This window comes from Schistocerca nitens, chromosome 1 (genome assembly GCF_023898315.1).
Source record: "Schistocerca nitens isolate TAMUIC-IGC-003100 chromosome 1, iqSchNite1.1, whole genome shotgun sequence".
NCBI lineage: Eukaryota > Metazoa > Arthropoda > Insecta > Orthoptera > Acrididae > Schistocerca > Schistocerca nitens.
Genome location: NC_064614.1, coordinates 1,017,626,762 through 1,017,640,949, shown reverse-complemented (window position 1 = coordinate 1,017,640,949; position 14,188 = coordinate 1,017,626,762). Strand labels below are relative to the sequence as shown.

Here is a 14,188-nt window from a genome sequence, read left to right as displayed (position 1 = left end):
GTGTCAAAAAAAGTAAGGCTGGAAATTTTGTATTTCCCCAAGCAATCTGCACTCAAGCATACAACTGCACTCACAATTTCTCAATCGCACAGTGAGATGAATTCTTTGTGAAGACTTGAAATTTTATCCATACAAACTGACCGTGGTTGACACACTTCATCCACACAATTTTGTTTAACAAAAAATGCATGTGTAGGATTGATAAAAAATTACCTCATGATGAAGCTCATGTGTTCTTTTATGACAAGGCACATTTTCGTTTGACTGGATGAGTGAATAAATAAGGAGAGGAGGAGGAGGAGAAGATTAGTGTTTAACGTCCCATCGACAACGAGGTCATTAGAGACGGAGCGCAAGCTCGGGTTAGGGAAGGATGGGGAAGGAAATCGGCCATGCCCTTTCAAAGGAACCGTCCTGGCATTTGCCTGAAGCGATTTAGGGAAATTACGGAAAACCTAAATCAGGATGGCTGGAGACGGGATTGAACCGTCGTCCTCCCGAATGCGAGTCCAGTGTGCTAACCACTGCGCCACCTCACTCGGTGAGTGAATAAATAAAACAGGTGATATATGAGAGGTATGAACCCCAGAGAACTTCATCAGCAGCCTCTGCATACAGAATGTGTGACTGTTTGATATGCATTATCCAAAATTGTCATTATTGGTCCTTGGTTTTCCACAGAGAACGATCACTTCTAAGTGTTATGTACAGATGACCGAGCTTTTTTCTTCCCCAACTTGAAGAAATGCAGTGGGGGGGGGGGGGGGGGTTGTCTAGTTCCAACAAGACAGTGCCATGGGGCTAACACAGCATGAATGTCAATGACACTTTTGTGCGAACTCTTCCCGACAATATCACCCCTGTGAGGGGCAATCTTTTGTGGCCAGCACACTCAAAAGATTTAGCCCTTCGTCCTGTGACTTCTTCTTATAGGGGATACCTCAAGTCCTTGGTGTAAACCAATTGTCTGTGAACCCTGGGTGAACTTGGAACAATATTCAGGCTACTACTGCCAACTTACAAAGATACATGTTGGACAAAGTGGACTGAAACTTCTGATTTTCACTCTCCATACGCAATGAACAGAACACAGACCACCTTCTAAAATAATTTTCAAAATCTAATGAAATAAAACTTTAAATGTAATTCTATGTAAATTGTGAGGATGCCTCCTTTGGGAATGTATCACAACTGTTTCACATTAAACAAAAATTGGAACGGTTTTTTTAAAGCAATATGTCTGAGTTATTGTGACAAATTTAACATCTGATTCATCAAGAACTTCTACTTATATTACTTAGTACCAAATAAACTGGAGAACATCAGCACATTAATTTATACATATTTATTTTATAAAATTTATATAAAACAAAACCGTGGTAGATCCAGGTCATTTTCGCAAAACATTTACTGATTTTAATATTTTGGAAGCTCATTGTTTCTCTTCATCATAAGGTACTTCGCATATGGCGGTGAAATAGGTTCCTGAACTGGTGGGAGAGGTACATGCTTTCCTTCTGCATCCAACTGTAACAAATTCATGAGAATAAGTAGATTTCAGATGTTGGGTGGGTAATTTAAACAAAGAGAGATATTATAAGGAGAAAAGAATGCAGGGGACATGTTTCTAATAATTATAAAGTAAAAGTTCACGTAAAAGGCTGGTTGGTGACATTTTAACAGAAAATTCAAAATGTGGAATAATACCGTAATATCACAAATGAACAAGCTATTTTTATAATCTCTTGTGATGCATAAGAAGCTTTTACAGCACTATCATTTTTTAAAATAAAATTCGTGTATTAAGTACTATTACTGAAGTTGAAATATGTAAATATTTTATTGCCTGATGATGCACTGAAATATGTGTCAGTCCTGCCGGACATGAATTGTTACACACATAGCTATTTGAATATATTGAAACACCTACATGTTCAAAGTGTACAGATGTGCAATTGCAACAAAAATCAGGAGCATCTCAACAGTCCATGCTGTATAGTAATCAGCCTCCCCCCCTCAATAGTCTTAATAGATGTCATAGTTACTACTAATCAAAACTGAAGGCAAAATAATAAAAGAATCACTCCCTCATTCTTGGGGGGAAAAAAAATTGTTAAATTCTTTCCTACCAAGTCTTCTGAATAAGTTATATCACATTCTGATAAAAAATATCTACATTTACACTCTGCAATCACCATGAAGTGCACTGGAGAGGATAAATCCTGTTGTACCAGTTATTAGGGTTTCTTCCTGTTCTATTCATGTATGGAGTATGGGAAGAATGATTGTTTGAATGCATCTGTGTGTGAAGTAATTAATCCAAACTTATCCTCATGATACATGTGTGAGCAATATGTAAAGGATTGTAGTATATTTCTAGTATCATCTTTAAAAACCGTTCTTGCAACTTTGTTAACAGACTTTCTTGGGATGGTTTACGTCTATTTTCTAGAGACTTTCTGTCCACTTCTGTCAATATCTCTGTGTCACTCTCCCATGGATGAAACAAACCTGTGACCATTCACGCTGCCCTTCTCTGTATAGTATATCTTCAATATCCCCTCTTGGTCCTACACACTTAACCAATATTCTAGAACTGGTCGCATGAGTGACTTGTAACCAACCCCATTTATAGATTGATTGCACTACCCCAGTATTCTACCATTCTACCAATAAACTGAAGTCAACCACCGGCTTTACCCACAACTGAGCCTATGTAATCATTCCATTTCATATCCCTACAAACTGCTACATCCAGGTATTTGTATGAGTTGGCCGATTACAACAGTGGCTCACAGATGTTATAGTCATAGGATACTGCATTTTTTGTTTTGTTTTATGAATTGCATCATTTTACATTTCTGAACATTTAAAGCAAGTTGCCGATCTCTGCACCACTTTGAAATCTTATCAAGATTTGACTGAACATATATGCAGTTTCTTTCAGGTACTTCATTATAGATAACTGCAAAAAAAGTCGGAAATTACTATTAATACTATCTGGAAGGTCATTAACATACAACATAAACAGCAAGCGTGCCAATACACTTCCCTGGGGCACACCAGAAAGCTACTTCTGCATCTGACAATGACTCTCCATACAACATAACGTGTTGTGTCCTCCCTACCAAAAGTCCTCAATCCAGTCACAAATTTCACTTCACACCCAATATGATCATACTTTTGACATTAAGTGTAGGTGCAGTACTGAATCAAATGCTTTTTGGAAATCAAGAAATACTGCATCTACCTAACTACCTTAATCCAAAGCTTTCAGTATGTTATGTGAGAAAAGTGCGAGTTGAGTTTCACATGATCAATGTTTTCGGAATCAATGCTTGTTGGCATTGAGGAGATCATTCTGTCTAAGACACCTCATTATGTTTGAGCTCAGAATATGTTCTAAGATTGAACAACAAATTGATGTTAAGGATACTGGTTGGTACTTTGTGGATTGCTTATGCTACCCTCCTTGTAGATTGGTGTGACCTGTGCTTTTTTTCAAAGAACTGGGCACAACTTTTTGTTCAAGGGATCTATGATAGATTACAGTTAGAAGAGGGGCTAACTCAGTCATAAATTCAATAGAGAATCTGACAGGGCCGCGCGGGATTAGCCGAGCGGTCTAAGGTGCTGCAGTCATAGACTGTGCGGCTGGTCCCGGCGCAGGTTCGAATCCTCCCTCAGGCATGGGTGTGTGTGTGTGTTTGTCCTTAGGATAATTTAGGTTAAGTAGTGTGTAAGCTTAGGGACTGATGACCTTAGGAGTTAAGTCCCATAAGATTTCACACACATTTTTTTGAATCTGACAGGGATTCCAATGGGCCCTTGACCTTTATTTAATTTTAATGATTTCAGCTGTTTCTCAGTACATTGACACCAATACTTATTTCATTCATCTTTTCAGTGGTGTGAGGATTAAATTGGGGCAGTTCTCTGCTTTGCTACCCTCAATTTGAGTTCCTGTCTCATTTGCTAGGGACTGTACATTAATTTTGGTGTCACTAACAGCCTTTATATATGACGAGAATTTCTTTGGGTTTTGTGAAATGTCATTTGACAATATTCTGCTATGGTTGAAGGCTTCATGCATTGTTCTCTTGACAGCCAAACGCTTTCCATTCAGCATCTCTCAAGCTATATCTGTACGCTTTGTTTTACACCTATTACACATTAATCTCTGTTTCTTTAGAAGTTTCTTTACAGTGACTGTATAACATGGAGGTTCCCTCCCATTATGAACTGCACTATTGGGTATATATCTAACCAGTGCATGATCAACTATTCTTTTAAACTTGAGCCATAGTTCCTCTACATGCTCCTGCCCTCTGCTGAAAGTTTCAAGTTCCTAATTGTGATATGACACTACTTTGGTAACCATTGTTGCTACAACAGCATCATGGTCACTAATACCATTTTTGATGCAGACATCCTTAAAGACATCAGGTCTATTTGTTGCCATTAGATCCAATATATTTTCATCATGCCTGGTTCCTAACTATCTGTTCTAGGTAGTTTTCAGAGAAGGCATTTAGTAATGTTTCACAGGATGTCTTTCACATCCACCACTAACAAAACTGTAATTTTCCCAATTGATTGTTGGATGATTAAAGTCACCACTGATGATTACAGTACAACTGGGAAACTTACATACAAGCAAACTGAGATTTTCTCTGAAGTTTCTGGTTACATCAGGAGATGAGTCTGTGGGTGATAGAATGATCCAGTCATCATTTTATGTACAACCCTGATACTGGGTTTTGCCCGAACAGTCTCATGTGCAGCTTCAGTTTCTATCTTGGTGAATTTGAGTTTCTTGTCTACTGTGACAAATACACCACCTCCATTTCCTGTTTCTGCCTTTCTGTATCTAGTATTATGTGAGCTTCATTGCTTTTCAGGAATGCCTCAAATCATGGCACTTTGTTGCAAATGCTTTCGCAGCTTACCATTATGATTTTAATACTCTCGCATGTGGGAGGAATTTTTTTCGCTCTTACACTGATGCTTCTGGGTTTCCTATGGCTATCATTGTCTGGATTGAATGGACAGTCACCTAATCTAAAAAAAAACCTTTTGTGCACACCGCACACTGTCAGCTATCTGAGTAACAGCTTCTGATGTGCAGCGTACACCTGACACATTTAGGGGGACCCTATGACACAAGTTCAGGAAGTCTCAGTCTAGCTCATCACAGAACATTTGAAGTCTCTGGTTCAGTCCTTCCACTTGATTCAGAACCAAAATGCCACTATCAGTTTTGGTGGCAAAGCTGCAAATTGTGAGCTTCATTGAAACTTCATGATTCATTCATTTTCAAAGATACATATTTTCCAAAGTATTACAGATACAAACATGACTGATGCATTAATAGAACCATAAAATCACCCATCAGCTGGCAGTACAAGTGCAGTGCCTTGACAAAATGGTGTCAAAGCAAGAAAAGAGTTTTTGTCCATGAGATGTTTACCTGTTACAACAATGTGGTATGTGTTCAGAAGGAATTACGGGAAAAGAAATGTAAATGAAGCATTGTGCTTTGGTGCAGACAGTTTAGGGGCACTGGATGTCTCTGTAAACCGAAAAGTACTAGTTGTCCAAGTGTGCCAGATGCAACTGTGGAGAGGATGAGGGAAAGTTTTGCACGTAGCCCAAAAAAGTTGACAGTCCTGCAAGCCATGCATTTTGAATACTACAGCAAACTGTGCAGTAGATTTTATGATGGCAATTATGTTTTAAACTGTATTGTGTGCAGCCAGTGCAATAATTAGAAACAAGAAGATAATGGCTGGAGCCTTCAGTTTTGTATCACAATACAGTGAACACCTGAGGATGAGCATTTAGCCTCCAAGCTGACACTCACTGACAAAGCAACTTTTCTTATCTGGAAAGGTTAATTGGCATACTGTGAATGTGGGGCACTGAAAATCCTCATGCAAAGTTGCAGACAAGGCTGTATGGACAATTTTTTTTCTGTGAGTAGACTGTGAGAGGTATCTTGATACATTGCAGTTGTGGTTGTTCCCACAACTGATTGCTGATTTTGAGAATTTCATCTTCCACCAAGATGGGATCCCCTCCCCCCCCCCCCATGCCCCCCCCCCTCATTGGAGCATCAAAATTTGTCACTATTTAAGCAATGAACTTATACATCACTAGATTGGGTATAATGGTGAAGATAATGTGGTTCTGTCACTTTGCAGCCCTCCCCTCCCCCTCCAGAAGTGGCCTGACCTACATCTCGTGACCTTTTCCTTTGGGGGTTGATTAAGGATGGTGTTTACAAACCCCCATTGCCAAGAACTCTGGATCAGATCAGAGACTGCATCGATGCTGCTTTGATGTCCATCAACAGGAGTTTGCTGCATAATGTATGGAACGAACTTGATTATGACTTGTGACCAGAGGGCATTCACAGAACATTTGCAGAGTGCAAAATGCAAACTTGATGAATTTATGGTTCTCTTCATTCGTCAATCATATTTCTACATGTAATACTTTAGTAGCCTTGTACTTTGCAAGCCTCCCAACAGTGTATGGTGCATTGAGTACCACTATCATTTCCTCTCCTCTCTTTATTCAATTCCTGGTGCATGGAAGGAACAGCTGTTGGTGGCCCTCCATAAGAGCTCAAAGTTTAATGTCAAGGACATTTTGTAAGATTTTTGGGAGGAAGCAACGTGTTACAAGACTGTAATTAGAATGAGTTCTTGTACTTTTAAGAGGGGTGTGCTTTCTTGGTTGCACATCACCTCTCAACGGGATTGGATGAATATTTCTGTAACAAAACATACTGCTCTTCTATATTTGCTCTATTAATCCTATATGGTAAGGGTCATACACCAACTGATAATATTCAAAACTCGATTGAATGAGGATTATCTTCACTGCCTCCTTTGTGGGCAGATTATATTTCCTTAAGATTTTTCCAGTTAATCTGACTGGTATCTGCTGCATTTTGCTAAAATTTTGCTCAATTTCTCACTGTGTGTCAGTAAACACATGCATTGGTAAAATATCAGGCTCCTGTTCACTGTCAATTTCATTTCTTTTTTTTTTTCATACCTTGTGGACAGAAACTAAACAGAAGTAGTTGTTACTTTCACAGAACTTGAACTGCTTAGAATGCTTGTCTTCTTTGAATTTATGAATAACTTTTATTGTCTCAGTAAATTAAGTGATGGGATGAAAAGTTCCTAAAGAACATAACTGATTAGCCATGCCAGCTCCATGCAGACAATGTTTTCAAACCTCCTCTCAAGTATTTGGTAGTAACTGCTGTTTTCCCTGTGTGTGTTGTCAGATTTGACTATGACAGCTCTTGTAGTTCTGAATTTTTGCACCTGAAGTGTATTTGTGTTCCATAAATATTAATCAAGTATTTCTATACAAGACTTCCTCACATGCTGCTTAAGGGTTGTAACATTCCAGTCTTACGGTTACCATCCCCGCATTATGTAACACTAGATCAATGCTCTTATATCTCCAGCTGTAATTAAATTCAATTACTTTTCAATAATAGGAAAAAGGCTTTTAGAAGAATAATAGCAATACCAAACAATAGCAGTTACAATACCGTTTGTACCATAAGCAATCAAAATCAGATTCAGGAAATTAATATATGGAAAATGTTTAGATAAAAGAATAATATATTTTGTTCTCATCATATGTAAATGGCACGAATTAAATCTCAAGCCTAATTAACAAAATACAGATAATTGATCATTTAGCATTGTTAGAATGCTTATTTCTACAATTTCAATATTAATGTGATTTTTAAGTGTTTCGAAAATGTCTTAAACTTGTACTAGCAAAGTAGGGAATATTATAGAGTGTTTGACAATGTTGTTAAATTATTTCATATTATAAATCATGTTTTGTATTATTATAACCAGTAGTACATTGTAGGAAGAGTATAAACACTCGGCCTCGAGTATTGTTAGAGTAGATGAGTGTTGGACCCACTAGAGGACAGATATGTGAGTACAGTTGAGATAAGTTTTTGGTACATGATTCAGGTTTGGATTTACGATAGAGCAATTCATATGTTGGACATTGTCTAAAACAGCATATTAGGACAGTGCAGTGACGGATTATTTCGGAGTGTTAAACAGTTTGATTTAATATTGCAAAAGGCAGAATGATATGTGGCTTTATATTTGTACTTTGCTGAGTATTAATGTTGAACAATGCAATGGGCTTCACACATGCATTTCTACCAAATCACTGCATCTGGACTATTAATATCACCAGTGTAGTATGTGCTACCATCGGTTAGCTGTAGTAGTAACAATGAGGCTTATTACATGGAAGATTGATCATGAGCTCATAAGCTACAGGTTTTGAAGGGAATAAATCTATGTACTTACTTTACTTCAGTTGTGTCCTACATCACTTAGTGAAATCCATTATGGTATCCTGTATTTATTGAACAAGCATATTTGTGCTCATGTATGCAGTTGTCAAGGACACCGAAGGCAAGCTATTCACAGTAATTTAAACCATTTTAACTACTCACTAACCGGTGGGACGTTACAGGGTGTATAAGTCAGTTTGACAAATTGTTGAATGAATGAATGAATGACCCATATGCTTCTTTTGTTTCTGCATGTATCTCTTTGAAGATATGCGACATTCCTTGGCATGCTAATTATGTGCAAAAATAAGTAACAAAACCACAAACAGTTGCACCCTCCTAATATTTAGTCACTAAAATGCTCCTAGTCCACGAGCATTATTTGTCTGCCAGGTAGATACAGGGTTACACATCACTCTACCTGTATGATATGTAACACCACATACACTGAGGTGACAAAAGTCATGGGATACCTCTCAGTATTGTGTTGGACCTCCTTTTGCTGGTGTATTGCAGCAGCTCAACACGGCATGTACTCAATAAATCATTAGAAGTCCCCCCCCCCCCTCCCCGCACAGAAATACTGAATAGTGCTGCCTCTGTAGCCACCCTCAATTGTAAAAGTGTTGCCAATGCAGGATTTTGTGCATGAACTGACCTCACAATTCTGTTCCATAAATGATTGGTGGGATTTATATGGGACGGTCTGGGCGGCCAAATTGTTCGCTCAAACTGTCCAGAATGTTCTACAAACAAAATGTGAACAATTGTGGCCTTGTGATGTGGCATATTGTCTTCCAAAAAATTCAATCATTGTTTGGAACACGCAGTCCTTGAATGGATGCAAATGGTCTCCAAGTAGACAAACATAACCATTTCTAGTCAATGATCTGCTCAGTTGAACCAAAGGACCCAGTCCATTCCATTTAAACACGTTCCACACCTTTATGGAGCCCCCACCAGCTTGTTCAGTGCCTTGTTGACAATCTGGTTCCATGGTTTCATGAGGTCTGCACCACAGTCAAACCCTACCATCAGCTCTTACCAACTGAAATCAGGACTCGTCTAACCAGGCCACGGTTTTCCAGTTGTCAGATTTGGTCACGAGCCCAGGAGAAGTGCTGCAGGCTATCCTGTGCTGCTAGCAAAGGCATTTGCATTGGTACTCTTCCGCCATAGCCTATTAATGTAAATTTCATCTCACTGTCCTAATGGATACATTTTCCGTATGCCCCACATGGATTTCTGCAGTTATTTCACGCAGTGTTGCTTCCCTGTTAGCACTGACAACTCTCCACATACACTGCTACTCTTGGTTGTTAAGTGAAGGCCATTGGCCACTGCATGGTCATAGTGTGAGGTAATGCCTGAAATATGATGTTCTTGGCATACTCTTGACACTGTGAATCTCGGAATGTTGAATTCGCTAATGAGTTCTGAAACAGAATATTCCTTGCGTCTTGCTCCAGCAACCATTCTGGGTTCGAAGTCTGTTAATCCCCATTGTGAGGCCACAATCACTTCACAAAGCTTTTCACATGAATCACCTGAGTACAAATGACAGCTCTGCCAATGCAGTAACTTAGGTACATGATACTGCTGCCATCTGTATATGAGCATATCGCTATCCCATGACTTCTGTCTCCTCAGTGTAACATGCAATCAAGTATTTTTCTGCCAGTAAAATTTACAATTTGTTTAACCCTTATTATTTTTTAACTGTAACTAATTTTTAAAATATTTTTATTAGTCCCATTTAGCTACGTACTATGCATAGTCCACGAGAGGAGGCAGATGGTCCTGCATGGTTAATTCTTTTAGAATTCTCATACATTTCTAAGAATGACTGGGATTCTATAAACCCACAGATCCAACACAGCTATGCAGGAAGGTAAATACTGTGACTTTAGAAATCACTTCATAATCTGAGTAATCTGAGTTTAGTTGGTTATCATGCTCTTCAACGGAAATTATGTGTTTTGCTCAGAACTGTGCCAGTTTCTGTGCTGTCCTTCAGTCAAGGCAAATGAGAACAATTGCGTAACATATTCAAAGGAGTTCACAAACTTTCTTCTGTCACTTGCCCCCATTGCCCATGTCGGGCTTCAGAAAAATATTTGCTCAACACCTGATTCAGATTATGACATCTTTTGCCTGGACACCTACACTCCCTCTCAGTAGTGATACATAAACACAGTAGTTGTGTTGTATATGGCCAGCATCTGTCCTCAGTTTTGTTGGCGAACAAAACCTGTAATGGTTTGCAGAGACCACATGTAGTGTCACATGGCAGAATGATTTGCCTACAACCTAATGAAAATGGCCATAGTATGCTGTTGATGTGTTTATATGTTCTTCATATGTGGACCCAAATGTGACAGTTGGAATAAGAAAAATGCCATTCTGTGCACCACAGAAGAGAGAAAGTCAGAAAATTCAAGCTTGAAAAAGATCTCGTTTCTACAAATTGGTATTTTCTTGATTCTGATGGAGAGCACCTTGAAATCATGAAGTCATGAGTTCTGTAACACACTTGCCAGGGCTACATAATATGCCAAACTTGGGTGATGGGGATGGTCTAGATACAATCATAGGCTCTTAATTGTCAATTGTACTGGCTAATGTGAGGGTGGTTTTTTGGATTTACCACATTCATCTGGTCAAATGTCGGGACTGGCATGTACTATACACAAACATTTACAGCTTTAAAAATACATTTGGTGAAAGCTTGGATCATACCAGTTGATAATGAAATATAGAAGACAAGAAAAATGGAATAAATGCATTAATCTGATCAGTGTGGAGTTTTTAGGCAAAAGATGTGGTCAAAGTTTAAAAAGAATGTTCTAAAGGTTTTTTCATGTTTCTTCACTTTGAGGAGTATTAATGATATATTTTGCTACTTGTTATTGATGTCCAGCTGAATTTCCTCAGTCATTCTGAGTTTTTCTATTTCAGCTTTTTAATTTGCAGTGTTGACCTAAAATTATTTGTAAATATGAAATTTTTGTGATTGTTATGTATCTTTATTTCCTAACTCAACAGATTCCCAACATTTAATACCGTTTAGAATCATTAACTCAAGAAACATATAATCCATAATCATATTAACAATATGAAAAGATCTACTTTGCATATCCTGATGAAATATGGCTACCTCTTAAGTATTAAAGGTATCTACCTTTAAAACTATTTAGTAGACAACTATTACTCCTGTGGGATATTCTGAATGTTCTGTTTCTTCTGCAAGATATAGTTCTTGGGACATGACATGTTTTCAGTCTCATGGAAACAGTAACAAAAAATAGTATTTTTTAGGATCTTGCCTCCTCTTGCATAAATCTCTGTAGGAATACCAGCACCATCTACATCTACACAGATACTCTGCAAGCCACTGCATGGTGTGTGGCGGATGGTACCCTGTCCCACTCGCAAACAGAATGAGGGAAAAATGACTGTCTATACAGGTGATTTTTTCCACCATGTACAAACTCTATTTATTCAATCATACATTGTTACAGAGACTGCGGTCTAATATGTGCTATACCATGCAGGCACAATTACATTATGTGTTGAAAATGGTTTCCATGTGCTTCACTACATGCGTGTACATGCTGTAGCGTGTTCTGTCTCTCATGTTCACACTGAACAGGCTGCATTCGAACTGTTTCAAAGGCAGTATGAATATGCTGCTTCAGTTTCTCCACATCTGAAATTGGCTCTGCGTACACAATACTTTTGAGATGGTCCCACAACAAGAGATCACATAGGTTGAGATCTAGTGACCAAGCAGGTCATGCAACTGGACCCTCTCGTCCGGGAAGACACGACTGAAGTACGTCCGGATGTTAACTGTGAAGTGGGTTGGAGCACCATCATGTAGCAGCCAGATAACCCTTCAAGTCATCAATGGTGCTTTTTCCAGCAGGAGAGGCAAAGTCACCTGCAAGAAAAGCCGAATGGTCCAGCTTGTTAGGCGACGTGGAAGGAAGACTGGTCCCAAAATATGGTTGCTAATTATCCCGGCCCACAAATTCCAGCTGCACCGATACAGATGATTCGCTGTCACCATACCATAGGGGTTCTGCATACTGTCCCACAGATGACTGTTATGAAAGCTCAAGATAACACTCCATATAAAGGTGGCATCATCTGTGAATAGGATGGATGACACAAAGCACAGAATTGTGCTTGCCTGGTGAAGAAACCAGTGACAAAACTGCTTCCGATGTGCAAAATCTGTCGCTAGTAAGCCCTGCACACACTGTAAGTGATATGGGTAGTAAAAATTATGGAGAATCTTCCATGTGGTCGTCTGGCGTACCATGTACCGGCGGGCTAACTGCCTGGTACTGACACGGCAGTTGCCTACCACAGTGTTAATCACATTTTCCTCCAAGTCTGGTATCCGAACATTTTAGGTATGTCCTTCATGAATTCCTGCTTCCTGAGCCCTGTCTCAGAAAAACTTACAGACCAATATCCTTAACATCGGTTTGTTGCAGGATTCTCGAACATATTCTCAGTTCGAATATAATGAATTTCCTTGAGACAGAGAAGTTGCTGTCCATGCGTCAACGCGGCTTTAGAAAGCATCGCTCCTGCAAAACGCAACTCGCCCTTTTTTCACATGATATCTTGCGAACCATGGATGAAGGGTATCAGATGGATGCCATATTCCTTGACTTCAGGAAAGCGTTTGACTCGGTGCCCCACTGCAGGCTCCTAACTAAGGTACGAGCATATGGGATTGGTTCCCAAGTATGTGAGTGGCTCGAAGACTTCTTAAGTAATAGAACCCAGTACGTTGTCCTCGATGGTGAGTGTTCATCGGAGGTGAGGGTATCATCTGGAGTGCCCCAGGGAAGTGTGGTAGGTCCGCTGTTGTTTTCTATCTACATGAATGGTCTTTTGGATAGGGTGGATAGCAATGTGCAGCTGTTTGCTGATGATGCTGTGGTGTATGGGAAGGTGTTGTCGTTGAGTGACTGTAGGAGGGTACAAGATGACTTGGACAGTATTTGTGACTCGTGTAAAGAATGGCAACTAACTCTAAATATAGAAAAATGTAAATTAATGCAGATGAATAGGAAAAAGAATCCTGTAATGTTTGAATACTCCATTAGTAGTGTAGCACTTGACACAGTCACGTTGATTAAATATTTGAGCGTAACGTTGCAGAGCGATATGAAGTGGGACAAGCATGTAATGGCAGTTGTGGGGGAGGCGGATAGTCGTCTTCGGTTCATTGGTAGAATTTTGGGAAGATGTGGTTCATCTGTAAAGGAGACCACTTATAAAACACTAATACGACCTATTCTTGAGTACTGCTCGAGTGTTTGGGATCCCTATCAGGTCGGATTGAGGGAGGACATAGAAGCAATTCAGAGGCGGGCTGCTAGATTTGTTACTGATAGGTTTGATCATCACGCGAGTGTTATGGAAATGCTTCAGGAACTCGGGTGAATCGCTACTGAGGAAATTTAGAGAACCAGCATTTGAGGCTGACTGCAGTACAATTTTACTGCTGCCAACTTACATTTCGTGGAAAGACCCCAAAGCTAAGATAAGAGAGATTAGGGCTTGTACAGAGGCATATAGGCAGTCATTTTTCCCTCGTTCTGTTTGGGACTGGAACAGGGAGAGAAGATGCTAGTTGTGGTATGAGGTACCCTCCGCCACGCACAGTATGGTGGATTGCGGAGTATGTATGTAGATGTAGATGTAGATGTAGAAATGGCAAACACTAAAAGCTGTGGTTGTTGTTGGCAGGGCTAGGTCTCCTGACACAACCTTGCTACCTGCTGCCTATTGACATTTGCCTTTCTGTAA

At 39.4% G+C, this 14,188-nt stretch overlaps 1 protein-coding gene across 1 annotated transcript in view; it reads right to left on the bottom strand.

The window, feature by feature from the left end:
- Positions 1–1,330: 1,330 nt before the first annotated feature.
- Positions 1,331–14,188, bottom strand: part of LOC126196235 (putative tRNA (cytidine(32)/guanosine(34)-2'-O)-methyltransferase) — a 61,043-nt gene continuing 48,185 nt past the window's right edge. The window contains exon 7 of the mRNA XM_049934548.1: positions 1,331–1,527. Coding sequence (XP_049790505.1) covers positions 1,417–1,527 — 111 coding nt within the window. The 3' untranslated portion in view covers positions 1,331–1,416. The remainder of the gene's footprint in view (positions 1,528–14,188) is intronic.